The sequence below is a fragment of the Electrophorus electricus genome, chromosome 2, assembly GCF_041902795.1.
Source record: "Electrophorus electricus isolate QZ-2024a chromosome 2, ASM4190279v1, whole genome shotgun sequence".
Classification (NCBI taxonomy): domain Eukaryota; kingdom Metazoa; phylum Chordata; class Actinopteri; order Gymnotiformes; family Gymnotidae; genus Electrophorus; species Electrophorus electricus.
The window spans coordinates 2,765,036-2,783,866 of record NC_137498.1 but is presented as its reverse complement, the minus strand read 5'-3'; the positions used below and the strand labels follow the sequence as shown (position 1 = coordinate 2,783,866).

The following is an 18,831-nucleotide window of genomic DNA, read 5'->3' as shown; positions in this document are numbered from 1 at the left end:
ATAAAAACACGCTCTAAAATACAATATTTTTATCTGGAATTTGGAAGAAATGTTGCCAGTAGTTTATAGAATAAAATAAAACTGCTCAGCCTGGTCAAACACATATCCATCAATTGTAAAACTAGAAAAACTGATCATTTTCTTCCAGAGCTGTAAATCAAGGACAATCAAGTCCACAATAAAGACAGCATCTTCATGCTTTACTTCACAGATGCACAGGCATGTAAAAAAAAAAGTTTATTTACTCTGTAACTATCTCTATTATTTTCATTGACATGTGGTGCATTGTATTTCTACATTAAATAAATACCGTAGTTCAAAAGAAACATACCGTAGCATCAAGATGAAGGACATAGTGTGTGACATCATCTCTTGATCATGAACACACAGCAACAGGCAAAACAGAAATAGAATAATGAGGGAAAATGACTAAAATATAGCACTTCACATGGGAGGTAACTAATCTAAAGTGCTAAAACGGCAGTGATGTGTGGAGACAGGCTAAGCTAAACAAACCAAACACATCCACATAACCAAAACAATACATTTAACATGGTATGTAAACTTAATTACAGTCTGTGGGTTGGTGCATGGCATCATGGGTCTTTGCCATCTCTCTCTCTCTCTATGGGCTGATGTTGGGTAGAACAATATTTATCAGAGAGCAGTATTCATTTATTTGAACCCTCATAAATTTTGTTGTGTTGATAGAATGTGTCCAAGTTAAACTTTAATGTCTTGACTGATCATGTCCACCACCAAAACAGTTTATTTGATTTGACAGCCTCACAGGGGAAATGCAAAGTAGCATTTAGTGTATTGGTGTTGGATGGTTGCTGAAGTCTGGTCCAAAACTTTAATTTTCCTTAGCTGTTCCATAAAACTGTCAGACTCTTTCTGCCACACGGCATCTTAGGGATGATGGATTGACACGGAAAGAAATTCCTGGCAAGGTTCTGTCAAAATGTCAAGATGAGGCAAGAAAAAACAAAAGACATGTTTTGAACAAAACTCTACTTCCTCCAAATGTCTATGCTGGGAAAAGTCACACCTTTGGCTGAAGTCACACCTTTTTGTGCATAAACTATGTTCTTCATTTAAAAATCAAAGTGTCTATTATGATTTCTACATTGCAACTATATTTCCTTGATTCATAGTGGGCAGTGAAGTCAGGCTAGTCTACCTCTTATAGGCCTAGTTAGCCTTAATGTCCAGGTGGCAGTTTAACTGTGAATAGCAGGGATGTATGCATTTCTCTTCTGGGGAAGAAAAGCACACCTCTGATGAAACAACATGTCTTTCCAGTGAACCTGATACAATCTAGATGCAGGTGAGAGTTTGCTCATTCTACTATCTAGTTATACCAGACTTCCTGCCTTCTGTAGAATCCATACATCACTCTGTAACTCATGACGCAAGTCACCTGTCAAAGCTAGATAGGACAAGGCTAAACTCCTGCTGAACCTGATCCAGACTAAGTAAGGAAGTAGTGGCGAAACAAGCAGGCCTTGTGATGGTGGATAAGATGCAGAAAACAGAAGTGCTAATAGATGTAAAGTACGACAGGACAGGTAACCTAGTAAGGGATGGAATGTGGCCCTTTCATAGTGTTTAGATTAGTTTTTTGTTCTGTGTTTGTATTTCACATAAGTCCTATGTGAAATAGAATTAGAAACATTTCCGAAATGAAGGACACCACACTACAAATATAATAGCAGAGCGATACCTGGTGCAGGTGATAAACCCAAAGTAAACCGCTTGCTTGTTTAAAAACAACAGATCACAAAGATCTTCCACAGTGGGCAGGGATGTTCTCTAAACTTCAAGAGATCGAATGTTTGACTCATGGGCTTCCTAACAGAGAAACAAACACATTTTCTTACATCCATGTTAATACCATAAAAAACCCCAATTCTTTGACCTTGAACACTGCATAATATTAAATGTGAAAATTATTTCATTGGAATCAGTTTATTACTCTATTAGTTACGTCCTAAATTTTATTCTTTGACTGTTTACATTTATCTGACTATTTTATCCAAAGCAACTTACAATTATGACTAAATACAACTTGAGCAATTGAGGGTTAAGAGTCTTGCTCAGGAGCCCAACAGTGGTGGAGCTTGAACCAGCAACCTTCTGATTACAAGTCAAGTACCATAACCGCTGGGCTACCATTACCCACTGTTGTTTTTACTCAATCTAAATAACTCTTACAGTTTCGCTTATATATATAGTTTTTTGGTCAGTTCTCATTGTCACTGAATACGTCTTATATCACAAAGGTGTCTTGTCATGTTTTATCATCTAACAATTAAGTATGTGAACACAGAAACTTGAGGCAAGTTGAATTAAAGGACTCTTTGACTAACTTGATCAACACACTGTTTAAGTTTAAATTAAAAATAATAAAACCCTCTAAAATGAAACAAAAAGAAACATCTATATTTTCCAATGCCCAGCAGTATGTTTGACCTTTGACCCAGGAGATATTGTAGTAACCAATGTAAAGCCATGAAAACACACACAGTGTGATCACTTTGTCAGGCTGCCCTACCCAACAGCTGCACCAAACAGGCTGACAACCGTATTACAGTCAGTATTTCATAAACAAAATTCCAACAACCTTGGGATTTCTTTTTGTACTTTGACTTCTCCCTACAATTTCCTTTCAGTGCTTAGGAGAAAGGTGTAAGCAAACACACTGCTGCTGTTTCAGTCTTCAGTTTCCGATTCTATTTACTTAAAACACAAAGAGGACATGATCAGACTGCCGTTTGTTTCTCTGATGGGCTGATGAGTGGTACAGACTGACACGATTGTCCTCAAATTATATCCTTGCATGTCTCTCTCTAGTCCTCAGAGGGTGGAGTTAAGACACAAGCCAGATGCATGAAAGGAAGAACCAGGAGACACAATGACAGAAAAGAGTAAAAGCCCTCCATGTATTAAATGACCAAATGTAGAACAGTGTAGCAATCACAGATGGAATATGCATCAAATACCATATGTGCAATGGTGGAATACATTATATGATTTCACTGGATATTCTGAGAGACCGAATGTCCATTCATATGTACAATATGTTTTACTATTGTAGTTGCCTTCCTTAGATATAATTGTTGATATATAGGGTGTTAAAATAATGTGTGGAATTCGAGATTCGGGATAAACTGACTGTCCCACTAAATCTCTATACACTAAATAAATGTGGGTACATATAAACTAAAGGCTGATTAATTCAGGGAGTACTCTAATGAACTGACAGAACAAATTTTATTGCAATTTGGCCAAGCTGTTACTGCCATGTTAGTGCAGTCTTGTAGGGCAAAGGGCTGAGTGAGGTTAACCAAACACTAAATCTATGCAGGTCATCACAGGTTACTCACATGGAGCCCAAAGTTCACAACACACACACACAGAGTGAGAGAGAGCATTTCAGCTGTGGGATGAGCCTTGTCATCGCTGGCTGTGCTCCTGAAACACGTACCGGCCTGGTTCCTCTGTGGTGGAGTTTTTCTACCTGTGACTCTTCTTTTTCTGCTGGTGATTGCTCACCTGAGATGGAACCTCCAGGAAGGTACCAAACGCAACACATCAACACTTATTTTAACGTGTGTGTGTACGTGTGTATGTGTGTGTGTGTGTGTGTGTGTGTATAGTAGTAGTAAGAGTAGTAGTAAGTCTGTACTTTTACCAAACTACTATGGGAGGAAAATGGTTTTAGTAATGGCTAGCACAGCCTTGGCTAAATGTCACCCAAGTGATTAAAACTGAATACAAGCTGTTTAATAGTCAGCACATGTCATATTGTAGGTTTGAGTGTCCACAAATTAAAGATCTCGGTCTGCTTCAATAGTCTTTAACTATGTTCTACTGAGAGAGAGAGAGAGAGAGAGAGAGAGAGAGAGAGAGAGAGAGAGAGAGAGAGAGAGAGAGAGAGAGAGAGGGGTAATGTAAAGAAATTGTGTGTCCATATCCATTTTTGTCTTAGTGGAGGTGGAGATGTCTGTACTTCAAAACCCACGTGAGGCAGCACACCAGCTGTTCTGCAGGTCCACACACAGACCAGTGAAGAGCAAGCACCCCTGCACCACTCACACACCCACGCAGAGGCCCAGACACAGACCAGTGGAGAGGGAAGCACCCCTGTGCCACTCACACACCCACACAGAGGCCCAGACACAGACCAGTGGAGAGGGAAGCACCCCTGTGCCACTCACACACCCACACAGAGGCCCAGACACAGACCTCAACCCAGACCAGTGGAGAGGAAGCACCCCTGCACCACTCACACACCCCTGCCTCACTCACACACCCACACAGAGGCCCAGACACAGACCAGTGGAGAGGAAGCACCCCTGTGCCACTCACACACCCACACAGAGGTCCAGACACAGACCAGTGGAGAGGAAGCACCCCTGCACCACTCACACACCCACGCAGAGGTCCAGACACAGACCAGTGGAGAGGAAGCACCCCTGCACCACTCACACACCCACGCAGAGGTCCAGACACAGACCAGTGGAGAGGAAGCACCCCTGCACCACTCACACACCCACGCAGAGTTCTGGATCTGAGACGTGAGAGCAGCCTGCATTCCTGAGAATGGGAAGTTCTGGATCTGGATCGCCCCACAAATGAGTGACACTTATTGCACTTATTACATTATACCTACTTCAATGTAAGTTACTTTTGGGTATGAAATACTATGAAGCCTATTTTGGTGTTTTAATGTTTGGTAGGCCATCCAGGGCTGATCTAAGCTTTCTAAGAGTTTATTAACAGATAGCAGTCAGAGGAGGATAGATTTAGTGTGTTTGGTTCCTCCCCCTTTGAATCTTGATTCCTCTCAAGGTTTCTTCCTCCTGCTCTAGGGAGTTTTTAATTGTCACTGTCACCCTTGGTTTGCTGACTGGGGGTTTGGACTTGGACATTTGTAAAGCTGCTTTGTGACATCTGTTGTAAAAAGTGCTATATAAATAAATTTGATTTAATAGTTAAGTGCAGGAAGTGAAAAACATGATTTGACTGATGTGTTGTAATACTTACTCAAAGTAACTCACAAACAAGGTAAAGTGTTCCACAGGTCTATATAATATGCACGAGAGAGAGAGCATGTGAAGCTAGGTGAAGTTAGCGCTCAGCGCGAGCACCTCTGAGACTGCTGCAAGTTCGCTCTCTGGTGGAGCAGCAGCAGAACTGCAGGGATTCCCCAGACCAGAGAAACAGGCTTTACTCAAAAACAGACGTGAGGTCCTTTTCTAAACTCTACAGGGATATAGAGTGGAAAAAGAAGGAGGAGTGGAGAAGAGCTGGGGGGGGGGGAGAGAGAGAGAGAGAGAGAGAGAGAGAGCGAGAGAGAGAGAGAGAGACACACACACACACAGACAGACACACACAGACACAGAACACAACACACAAAGAGAGTGTGTGAAAGATGTGTGTGAATGAGAGAGAGGTAGGTGTACTTCCATCAGATAGAGCAAAGACCAAACTAAAAGACAAAGGTAAAGGATATTCAGACAAAGAGACTGTGTCTCTAACAGCCACTAGTGTAATGCTGATGTCCATGTGCAGTGAAAGCATACAGCTGTGAAGAAGTCCCAGTATGAGCCAGACACTAGGTTAGATTAGCAGGTCCCTCAAACATGCACGCGTTGTTTGAATATTCTGAATCTTCTGTAGCGCTGCACAGCTGAGAACACAGAGCACCACGCACTGTCCAGACGGCTTTCACTGTCTCTGTGATGAGGTCTCCTGTCTCATCTAGGACTCCACTGATCTTTTCAACCAGAATGACTCCGGATGGTGACTCGGTAATTCTTGTTAACGTTAACCTGCAATAAAGGATTGACCAGCAGTTCTCTTCTATTAATTCTGAAGTCTGCATCATCATTTTCTATTTGAATGTTTAATTTTAAAACTAGCTGACTGGGGATTTAGGAACGACATTTATCGGTGGCCCGTACTACGGGAACTTTGTCTGTGGACCCACACTGTTATCAGCACAAACTGACAAATGACCTAAAAACTGCATTGTTCTGTGTGTGATGGCTGAAATTGACAGAAGCGCACGTTTTGAAGGTAAGATGATGCCTTTTAAAAGGTCTGCATAGTTGAAAATTTCAGACTTTTGTTCAGAGAGTTTTGTAGTGGTTGGGTCTCGGGATCATAGAAAGTGCAGACTGAGTGTTGGTGAATGAGAATAGATTGTTAACGTTATAAAAACAATTAAAAGGAGTAACAAAAATGAAAGTGAGACCTTATGCAAACTTAAATGATTGTGTGAAAAAAATCTGTATGACAAATAACTATGAAAAAGCCATCCTATAAAAATTTTAAAAAGTAATAGCAAACACCAGCTTGATAAAAAACATACAACTATGAGATGAACAACTGCTCAGAGAGAGATACAGACAAAAGAGCTCAGAGTAAAAAGGCAAAAGCACACAAAGAGATAAATGTTAAATGTAGTTGATTGGGTTTGTCTAAAGTGTTCACCTAAGTGTTTGTCGTTTTGTTTCTTAAAAGCAAATTAGGTCATCTAAACGGCTTAGAATTCTTGGTTTTGAAGAACATATAAAAAATACTTATGCATAGTAATTTATTGATTGAAACACTGGGAACTCAAACTCATATCAAACTTTGGCTATTAAGCGAGTGACATACCTTAAATAACGCGGAAAACCGCTTTTCTTCACTTGAGGAAAAAGAAAAGCTATTGCTACCAATGTTTAACTTGTTGTTATCTAGCCATTTATCATTAAGGGCAATATTAGGTTTGGAACTTTTGCCATGGGGGCAGGTGAACCGTTGTCAACTCCAGCAAACAGGTGATGAGCAAACAAATCCAAGGAGCAGAAAAAAGAGTTGACCTTTAATGACCTTATAAAATGCAAAAACATTTTGTGAGGCTGTGAGGCCGTAACAAGGAAAAAGAAGTACAAATGGCTAATGTAATGGAAGTTGTGAAAAAGTGAGCAGCAGCAAAACAAACAGAAGCACAAATGGAAGGGGTTTTCAGTGTATTTTACAGAGCTTATCATTCATAAACAAACAATCATACTGGTGCAACTGTCTTCAGGAGTGATGCAAGCCAAAATAGCAAACAAAACCCAGACTAATTAAATAAAACTACACACTAACTAATCATAACAACACAACTCCCTAACACAAAAACAGAAACCAAACAAACGCCCAACAAAAATAGCAGTCACTCCCTACCACCAGTGTCCAACACCAAAATACCAAACAAACGATATTTACACAATCTAAATATATGTATATATGTATATATACACAACTGCTGAAGCAGGAAGGGCGAAGCCAAAGACGAAGTCCAAAAATGAGGAAACACTCACTCACTCATTCATTCATTCATTCACTCTCACTCACTCACTCACTCACTCATTCATTCATTCATTCATTCACTCTCACTCACTCACTCACTCACTCACTCACTCACTCACTCATTCAATCTCTCTCTCTCTCTCTCTCTCTCTCTCTCTCTCTCTCTCTCTCTCTCTCTCTACTGGGAGGGGCCTTTAAATAGCCAACACAGTTGGCTGGGAAAGCCGGCAAGGAAAGGGGCGGAGTCTCAATCAGGGTGGAAATCCTGGCAGTGGATCTGGAGCACACACACACATCCATCTTTCCGTAACAAATATGTGACAGGAATTGTGTGGAATCCATTCTAAATCCACTCTTATTCGTTCTATAAGTCTAAACAGTGGTTTGAATGTTTTTTATATCTTTTTTATAGATTTGGTCAGCTTTTGGTGGTTTCTGTTATAAAGTCGCTAAAATATTCAAAATTCAGTGAAAAGTTCTGGGAGATCAATCCATCATCCCTCAGACGCCGTGTGGCAGAAAGAGTCTGACAGTTTTATGGAACAGCTAAGGAAAATTAAAGTTTTGGACCAGACTTCAGCAACCATCCAACACTAATATACTAAATGCTACTTGGCATTTCCCCTCTGAGGCTGTCAAATCAAATCCTGTTAATTGGTGGTTATATTTTGGTAATTTTTATAGATAATATTGATTTTCTGTATTTAGGTACAATCAGTCATTCCTTTTTTAATCAGAACTATATGACATTGTAGTCAGTCATACACAATTTACAATGTATGTGTACCTGATTAAAATAGCGTAGCTTTCTCATCTAAGCCTCAAATCATTCAAGGCTGAAAAAAAAAATCTTTCTCCTCTTTTAATCTCCCATAATTAACTTTACTGACATGTGAAACTGGCCATTACAGCAGCTCAATGAATCTGTTTTTCAGAGCCACCTACTTCTTTGTGGCCAGCGCTTGTGTAAATCATGAGGTGGCAGTAGATCATGTGGGAGGAGATCCAGGAGCATATAGACGCAACAGCTCCAAGTGCTCCAACTAATGTAGTAGTGTTGTAAACAGACCTAGTGTTGCTATGACGACTGTAGTACGACAGGTCACATGAAGCCACATAACATGAAAATAACACAAAATACCCATATCAGTGAAAGATTACCTTGAGTCTTTAAGAACAGAAGTTGTCAGATATCGCTGGACCTCGTTCAGGTGGACAGGGCTGGGTATAGAGCCTGGTACACACAAACAGAAACAGACTGCTTATTTAAACCAACAATGAGTACAGGACAGGAAAATTGTGCAGTGTTTTGCTATGGAAGTGTTTTCAGAGCTCTGTGTACTTTTGTATTCTTAAAAATAGATTGTTTACAGTCTCATTTACTAATGTACATGTGTGGAGATGAACTGGTCCAGTAACACTACACACAGAACCCATGAGCTTATTCAAAAAACTGTTAACAGACAGACAAGCATACATAACCAAAAACAGTCATCCAGCAGACATCACCCAATCATCACTCACCCTTGTCGATTTTTACTTTGGCCAGTTTCATCTGTAAGTCAATCTGCTGGACCTCAATGCTCCACTGTTGGTTCATCAGAGCCGTCTTTTGAGAGGTGAGCTGATTCAGCTGGTTTTCAAGAGCTTTGATTTTTGCAGCAGCAGCGGGGGATGTTGCGGCATCGTAAATGGACTTGACGATTGGCCCAATGAACGGCACAATCGCAGCGAAGATTCCGAGGCCTGAGCTTTTGCTTGTCACGTCCCTTACATAACTCTCAAGTTCCAGGTTTTTGGCATCTATCTTCCTTTTGGTGTCTTCAAGCTCGTTCCTAACTCCGGCAAGCTTTTCTTCAAGGGTCTTTATAGCTCCCTCCATTTCCTGAACTTCCTTGGAAAGCTGCTCAGACTTGGCCTCAGTGTTTGCCTTTTCAGTGATGATGTCACTGGTAGTTGTGGCCACGTCTCCGTTGTGTTGAACATAGCTAAATATTAAAAGTGTGAAAATAGTCAACATTCATTTACTTTGTGTGTCTGTAGGTTGAGAAGATTCCAGCTATTTGTTATCAGTCTATGTCACTGTGTCATTAAAGCTGCACTAGGTAACATTTGTTTGTTAAAATTGAAAGAAGTCACATTACTAAGCCAAGAGGAAAAACCTTCTGCTAAAATATAGTGTCTTTCTGCAAGTCACCCTATAAAGCATGAAATATTCATTCAGATTCAGAACTGTTGGATCAGATTTGGCAAGAGTTTTCTGAACCACATCAGATGTCTTTATGAATTAACGAATCACACGCACAGGATCAAAAACAAGGTCCAGCTCGATTGGCCGTTTCCCTGAGTAATGTTACAGGGGGCGTGGCTCACAGTTCTGATATACCTGTGCATGTGTACAGTGCTGAAAGTCAGTGAATTGAAGGATAGAGATACTGCCTCATATGGAGACATCAGAACGGCAACCCCAGTCATCCTCTGCAGCATTACCCGCATGTGACTCCTACACATTGTGTTGACTTTTCAGGGGTGGCAACAGCCTGCAGGGGTTCAGGAATGTTCGTTTATTTTTGATTGCTGTACAGGTACATTATGTTGGTGGTTTGCTAGCTAGCAAGCAAACAAGCAATTTATTATTGATTTGGAATTTAATGTTATCTTGTGTATTGTACAAGGTAAATGTTAAGCTGTTTTAGCTATGTAGCCAATGTTAGCTGGCAAATTCGCTAATGTTATGATATAATCACTTTGCTGACAGTGTCTTTTTTGTTTCAGAGTTTGTCCTCTTATGTCTGAACAAAGAAAGCCTTTAAACTCTCAGATTATTTCCAGTGCTACCATCTCTCTCATTTCATGTATGCAACGATAACTTTAAATGAAACTTGGCTAACATTTCACCTGTGCTACCAGGCTGTCGCGTACCTGCTGGATGATTACAAGAGTAAGTTAGATAATGCACTTACATCCTGACAGAGCATTCCAGAGAGATCTGATCAAATTCTCTGTGAACACTCCTTTAACATGAATACTCTTGCAATCATTAGATAAATTCACTTGGGGAAATGGAAGGCAGCACAACCCACTTTACAAAATGTTCATGATTCATGCGGTTGCATACTTCCACCAGAGTGGTCGCCAATTCTAAAAATCTACATAGTGCAGCTTTAAAGTACTACATATCAATCTTCACATCAGCACAGGCGTCACAGACACCAGAATAAAACTGAAATTGAAGAACTCTAAAAGCTAATAATTATTTAACTTTCAAACTATTAATCTGACATGCATTTCTCTACTAACAGAACAGCACTGCTTCACACCATTTCTATACATCATGGTGATCTAGGCTGCAAAAAATACATGTTGTTACCTTTGCACCATCTTGTCCACATCTGCAATAAGTTCACCAATCCAGGTTCTTGCTTTTTCCAGGTACCTTACCGCCAGTGTTGGTTTGTTTTTTTCAATAGCATGTATCAGCATTGGAAACAGTGATGAAACCAGGGTATGACTGGTGCCCATACACTGTGGTGGAAGGAATAACATAAGATATGCAGAATGTAATTTAGCATTTACCTCCCACCTTATATGACCTTTGCTGCTGCTGTTCCTCCATGTGATGGACATATTGGCTACAACCCAGTTACTGAGCTCATTAAGGATTCAGAGACATTTATGGTGATGTGATTACAAACATCTCGCCTCCTGCCTTTCAAATTGGTTCTGTGGTACTTGAGCAGGTCTGATTACTGAAGATCATCACAGTTTCTGTTCTGGAGCGTCAGTTACTGAGGCAGTAGAGTAGCAGCTTTTATTATGTCTCTCTTGTAAAACATTTTAACTTGATATGGACTGTGAAGCACTGAGGTGCATAGTTTATTAAAGTGGTGAAATAATTTGATCATACTGATTGGTTAAACCTTTTTCCTTAATGTACTCTAACACTGTGTGACCTTGTAACTGTAGTAATTTTAACTCTTTGTCTAGATTGATCATATAAGAATAAATACACAGCAGATCACATCAATCTCCTAATAACATGAAGAATTTACACGGAACCATCAACCCCACCCGCCTCACCTAATGAGGTGGGGATTATCACCCCACCTGTTATGATAATCAGCCCCAAGAGGAAGGAGTTTATAGACTTTTGACCAAGGCAGAGGGTCTGTCTCATCTTACACCACTCTTTCTCCTGAATTGTAAAAGCAGACTTCCAGCTAACAGAGAACATGCTCTGATTACATGCTCTTCAAATATAGAAACAGATGCTATTATGTTACAAAACCAGATGCTATTATGTTACATCTGTCAAAATTTTGTTCTTCATTTACTTTGTTTTTCTTCCATTGATAACACTTTTAAAATAAACTGTTCGTCAATTTAAGGATTTGGATTTTAATCTAGAATTACATTTTTTTTTTCCCCAAATGAGAAGGCCATAATTTTACTTAATGTGTCATTATGCCAATCAGAAAATCCTTTTGAAATGATCACATTTGTTCTATGGAACAAAAGAGATTGTACAAAATAAATCATTTTGTATTTTTAATATATGGTTTGCTCATTTTATATATTTAGTTAATCAGCTATTTAAATCTATTGGATATTTCATTACATTTTTCTTTAGTGTTTTAGAGGACACTGATTCAGTACCAGGACATGTTGATTCCAGAGTTCTGACTCTATTTTGTTATTCCGAAAATGTAGCGTTCTACTAATAAGAATGCTTTCAATTGGTTATATTTCTCTTATAAGGCTAATGTTAATTATGGTGGCATGTAGTTTTATAATTTGCAAAATAATTTATCAACACATTTTCTAGAAAACTTTAAACTATCAGTTTGATTTTTTTTTTGCTATGTCTGATATTTTAAGGTGAAGTGTTGCTGTAAATTCACTAGAATATCCAATCTATCATTATAACTTTGGATTCCAGTGTTTTACACAATACGGTCATTGATTGTTATTAATTCATTATAAATTATTTTCTTCCTGACAGACAGAAACGACCAGAGATCTCACCCTACACTGACACCATACCTTCAGCAGAAGAGCTTCAGAGGATCCAAAGAGAAGTTGGGTTTCCACAGCACGCTTCTTGAGGAGCCTCTCCATTTTTGGAAACTTAGCCAGACACAGGTAGGAGATGTGGTACAGCAGGGATATCTGCTTAGAAGTTGGTAGAAGCTCCTCTGTGAATCCTGGACTCCATACGGAGTTGGTTGGCACAAGTTCTGTTAATTGGTTAAAACATATTTGAATGAAACATGTGGTCAACCACCTATGCTGATATAATGTTTAAACCTTCTCATGTCCTAAAGAATTGGACAAAGTACAATCAATCACTCTGAAAAGATAATAAATCAAAACTTCCCTTTGCTGTTAGCCATTCTTTGTAAGACCAGGGAAGACTTGTAATCAGTGTTATCCTATAATTCAGTAAAAGAGATTAGAATGACGACGTCAAACAGAAAAACTGGACTACGTTTTGGTTCGTGAACCTAAAATAAAAAATGTGTAAATACTAAGAAGTGAACCTTACCTGTAAATCTTTGTACTTCTTGTTGGTACAGTGTGTTGAGGTCTCACTGCAGAACCTTTATACCATGCACACACCGCCTCTTACAAATTGCATTAAATTCGCAGTTCCATTTTATCACTCCCATCTAACTGTGTGATTGTGAAAAAGTTGCAATGGCAAACACTCCTTAAACATAAATTAAATTGCATCATATTCCTCCCACGCATATCCATGAGATAAAAAGACCTGTGTCCTGTGTTAATGAGTGTCCTGTATATGTCTTTGTATAGTAAACATCTTCAGACACAAGGCTTTGTCCTTCAGGAGTTTGTGGGATACACATTTATAAACTTCACAATTGACCATTTTCAGCTGAATGTGGAAAGTCAGTAATGTCATAGAATCTACAATGGTGCAAAGTGGATGATTGTATTATATATACTAAATGGATTAAATTTATTAAGAACGAAGCAAATAAACAAATAAATATATAACGTGACAAATCTGAAATAGGCGGTTTGTGGCAGTCCAGCACAACTTCATATTTGAATTATCTATAGGACTTGATAGAAAAAATGTAAGAAATGCATCCCTCAGCATGTCTTCCAGCGAACCTGTTGACAAACGAGGTGCAGAAGGTGTCGCCTCTATTTTCTAGTTAGACTGGACCTCCTCACTTTTGTAACAATATGATATCTGAAGTAGGTCATTGTGGCAAGCCTGCAAAAGGTTTTGTTTAAATAATGCACAGGACTTTATGGGGAGGGGGGATTAAATTTCTGGTGTATTTCCTATATTAACCTAAAGGCAAATAACACAATATTACACATTATTAAAATAAAAAAATGCTTTTCATTTAAGGCAAAAAGTTCTACCTTGGCTTTATGTCTTCAGATAGGAATGACACCTACCCAACAACATTGATTATGCAATCAGTCATTCAATATGAGCATTATCAACATTCCAATTAACTATTCAGACAAAGATGTGCCTTTTCCAAGTACAGAAATGTAATGCAAATGTACAGAAGTTTGGAGAAAGTAGAGTTTTATAGGGAAACTTCCTTTTTCTTTATCTTTCATCACCTTGTCTTGGATTTCCTCAGACCTTTGACAGCAATTTCTTTCTGTGTAAGAGGCGGGGTGTGCGTGGTATAAAGGTTCTCCAGTGAGACCTCAACACACTCAACCAGCAAGACGTACAAAGAGTTACAGGTAAGGTTCCCTTCTTAGTATTTGCACATTTTTTATTTTAGGTTCACGAACCAAAACATAGTCCAGTTGTTCTGTTTGATGATGTCATTCTAATCTCTTTTACTGAATTATAGGATAACACAGTTTACAAGTCTTACCTGGTCTTACATACAATGGCTAACAGCAAAGGCAAGTTTTAATTTATTATTTTTTTCAGAGTGATTGATTGTACTTTTTCCAATTCTTTAGGACATGAGAAGTTTTAGACATTATACCAGCATGGGTGGTTGACCACATGGTTCATTCAAATATGTTTTAACCGATTCACAGAACTTGTGCCAACCAACTCCGTATGGAGTCCAGGATTCACAGAGGAGCTCCTCCCAACTTCTAAGCAGATATCCCTGCTGTACCACATCTCTTACCTGTGTCTGGCTAAGTTTCCAAACTTGGAGAGGCTCCTCAGGAAGCGTGCTGTGGAAACACAACTTCTCTTTGGATCCTCTGAAGCTCTTCTGCTGAAGATATGGTGTAAGTGTAGGGTGAGATCTCTGGTGGTCGTTTCTGTCTGTAAGGAAGAAAATAATTTATAATGAATTAATAACAATTAATGACTGTATTGTGTAAAACACTGGAATCCAAAGTTATAATAACAGATTTGAAGAACAGAATGGATATTCTAGTCAACTTACAGCAACACTTCACCTTAAAATATCAGACATAGCAAAAACATATCAAACTGAAAGTTTTAGGTTTTCTTATTAGAAAATGTGTTGATAAATTCTTTTGCAAATAAATATAAAGCGATATTCAAAACTACATGCCACCGTAATTAACATTAGCCTTAGAAGAGAAATATTACAAATTGAAAGCATTCTTATTAGTAGAGCGTTACATTTTCAGAATAACAAAATAGAGTCAGAACTCTGGAATCAACCTGTCCATTTTGTACAATCGATTTATTTTGTACAATCTCTTTTGCTCCATAGAACAAATTTTAATTATTTCAAAAGGACTTTCTCATTGCCATAATGACACATTAAATAAAATTATGGCCTTCTCATTTAGGAAAAAAAATGTAATTACAGATTGAAATAAAAATCCTTAAACTGACAGTTTATTTTAAAAGTGTTATCAATGGAAGAAAAACAAAATAAATGAAGATCACAAATTTGACAGATGTTCAGTAGTAGAGGTTTTGTAACATAATAGCATCTGTTTCTATATTTGAAGAGCATGTAATCAGAGCATGTTCTCTGTTAGCTGGAAGTCTGCTTTTACAAATCAGGAGAAAGAGTGGTGTAAGATGAGACAGACCCTCTGCCTTGGTCAAAAGTCTATAAACTCCTTCCTCTTGGGGCTGATTATCATAACAGGTGGAGTGATAATCCCCACCTCATTAGGTGAGGCAGATGGGGTTGATGGTTCCATGTAAATTCTTCATGTTATTAGGAGATTGATGTGATCTGCTGTGTATTTATTCTTATATGATCAATCTAGACAAAGAGTTAAAATTACTACAGCTACAAGGTCACACATTGTCAGAGTACATTAAGGAAAAAGGTTTAACCAATCAGTATAATCAAATTATTTCACCACTTTAATAAACTATGCACCTCAGTGATTCACAGTCCACCTCAAGTTAAAATGTTTTACAAGAGAGATATAATACAAGCTGCTACTCTACTGCCTCAGTAACTGACGCTCCAGAACAGAAACCATGATGATCTTCAGTAATCAGACCTGCTCAAGTATGACAGAACCAATTTGAAAAGCAGGAGGTGAGATGTTTGTAATCACATCACCATAAATGTCTCTGAATCCTTAATGAGCTCAGTAACTGGGTTGTAGCCAATAAGTCCATCACATGGAGGAACAGCAGCAGCAAAGGTCATATAAGGGGGGAGGTAAATGTTAAATTACATTCTGCATATCTTATGTTATTCCTTCCACCAGTGTATGGGCACCAGTCAGAGCCTGGTTTCATCACTGTTTCCAATGCTGATACATGCTATTGAAAAAAACAAACCAACACTGGTCTGTTTAATGCTCTGTCAGGATGTAAGTGCATTATCTAACTTACTCTTGTAATCATCTAGCAGGTACGCGACAGCCTGGTAGCACAGGTGAAATGTTAGCCAAGTTTCATTTAAAGTTATCGTTGCATACATGAAATGAGAGAGATGGTAGCACAGGAAATAGTCTGAGAGATTAAAGGCTTTCCTTGTTCAGACATAAGAGGACAAACTCTGAAACAAAAAAGACACTGTCAGCAAAGTGATTATATAATAATATTAACGAATTTGCCAGCTAACATTGGCTACATAGCTAAAACAGCTTAACATTTACCTTGTACAATACACAAGATAACATTAAATTCCAAATCAATAATAAATTGCTTGTTTGCTTGCTAGCTAGCTAGCAAACCACCAACATAATGTACCTGTTCAGCAATCAAAAATAGACCAACATTCCTGAACCCCTGCAGGCTGTTGCCACCCCTGAAAAGTCAACACAATGTGTAGGAGTCACATGCGGGTAATGCTGCAGAGGATGACTGGGGTTGCCGTTCTGATGTCTCCATATGAGGCAGTATCTCTATCCTTCAATTCACTGACTTTCAGCACTGTACACATGCACAGGTATATCAGAACTGTGAGCCACGCCCCCTGTAACATTAGTCAGGGAACCAGCCAATCGAGCTGGACCTTGTTTTTGATCCTGTGCGTGTGATTCGTTAATTCATAAAAACATCTGATGTGGTTCAGAAAACTCTTGCCAAATCCGCCCCAACAGTTCTGAATCTGATTGAATATTTCATGCTTTATAGGGTGGCTTGCAGAAAGACACTATATTTTAGCAGAAGGTTTTTCCTCTTGGCTTAGTAATGTGACTTCTTTCAATTTTAACAAACAAATGTTACCTAGTGCAGCTTTAGTGACACAATGACATAGACTGATAACAAATAGCTGGAATCTTCTCAACCTACAGACACACAAAGTAAATGAATGTTGACTATTTTCACACTTTTAATATTTAGCTATGTTCAACACAACGGAGACGTGGCTACAACTACCAGTGACATCATCACTGAAAAGGCAAACACTGAGGCCAAGTCTGAGCAGCTTTCCCAGGAAGTTCAGGAAATGGAGGGAGCTATAAAGACCCTTGAAGAAAAGCTTGCCGGAGTTAGGAACGAGCTTGAAGACACCAAAAGGAAGATAGATGCCAAAAACCTGGAACTTGAGAGTTATGTAAGGGACGTGACAAGCAAAAGCTCAGGCCTCGGAATCTTCGCTGCGATTGTGCCGTTCATTGGGCCAATCGTCAAGTCCATTTACGATGCCGCAACATCCCCCGCTGCTGCTGCAAAAATCAAAGCTCTTGAAAACCGGCTGAATCAGCTCACCTCTCAAAAGACAGCTCTGATGAACCAAGAGTGGAGCATTGAGGTCCAGCAGATTGACTTACAGATGAAACTGGCCAAAGTAAAAATCGACAAGGGTGAGTGATTATTGGTGATGTCTGCTGGATGACTGTTTTTGCTTATGTATGCTTGTCTGTCTGTTAACAGTTTTTTAAATAAACTCATGGTTTCTGTGTGTAGTGTTACTGGACCAGTTCATCTCCACACATGTACATTAGTAAATGAGACTGTAAACAATCTATTTTAAGAATACAAAAGTACAGAGCTCTGAAAACACTTCCATAGCAAAACACTGCACAATTTTCCTGTCCTGTACTCATTGTTGGTTTAAATAAGCAGTCTGTTTCTATTTGTGTGTACCAGGCTCTATACCCAGCCCTGTCCACCTGAACGAGGTCCAGCAATATCTGACTAAAATCCAGAACATTGTGATTCAGATCAAAAACTTCTGGCAAAAGGTGCACAGTATGTTGGGTGTCGTGCAGAAAAAGACATTTGTTAATGAAGATCTTGTTGATGAACCTGAACGTAAAGAAGAATTTGTGAATTCAATCCAAAAGCCTTCAGAGGTAACTGATATTTGAAACAGTTACAGTAAAGTCAAATTACAATATACAATGACATTTTTTAAAATTCAAAAACACTGCACATTAGAGAAATGCTTGATAAGTATAGTGTGGAATCTATTGTTCATTATGTAAGTCAGAACAGTTGTCCAAATGGTTTTTGTATCTCTTTTACAGATTTGGTCAATGTTTGGTTGTTCCTGTGGTAAAGCTGCTGAAATATTCAAAATACAATCCAAGGATGCCTATGCGTTCCTGGAGATTGATCCATCGTCTCTCTCAGACGCCGTGTGGCAGGAAGAGTATAACAGTGTTATGGGACATCTACAGGAAATGAAAGTCTTGATCCAGACTCCAGCAGCCATCCAAAACTAAAGCACTAAATACTACTGTGCATTTCCCCTCTGAGGCTGTCAAATCAAATACTCTTGTTAATTGGTGGTCATATTTTGGTCATTTTTATAGAAAATGATTTTCTGTACAATCAGTCATTTCTTTTTTAATGAGAACTATATGACCTTGTTGTCAGTCACAATTTACAATGTATGTGTACCTGACTAGAATAGTGTAGATTTCTCATCTAAGCCTCAAATCATTCAAGGCTGAAAAATCTTTCTCCTCTTTTAATCTCTCCAATATTGAACTTTATTGCCATGTGAAACTGCCCATTAAAGCATCTCATAAAGAATCTCAGTTTTTCAAAGCCTCCTACTTTTAAGTTTTTGTGGCCAGTGATTAATCTGTAAAACATGAGGTGGCAGAAGATCA

General features: G+C 38.8%; 1 protein-coding gene across 1 annotated transcript; it reads right to left on the bottom strand.

Moving 5' to 3' along the window:
* Positions 1 to 5,126: 5,126 nt before the first annotated feature.
* Positions 5,127 to 15,792, bottom strand: LOC118241840 (uncharacterized). Its single transcript, XM_035529152.2, has 6 exons — positions 15,774 to 15,792; positions 12,397 to 12,590; positions 10,724 to 10,878; positions 8,878 to 9,341; positions 8,515 to 8,587; positions 5,127 to 5,202 (listed from the first exon to the last, which is right to left on the bottom strand). Exons 1-6 carry the CDS (start codon positions 15,790 to 15,792, stop codon positions 5,127 to 5,129), a joined length of 981 nt encoding a protein of 326 aa, XP_035385045.2.
* Positions 15,793 to 18,831: the final 3,039 nt, after the last annotated feature.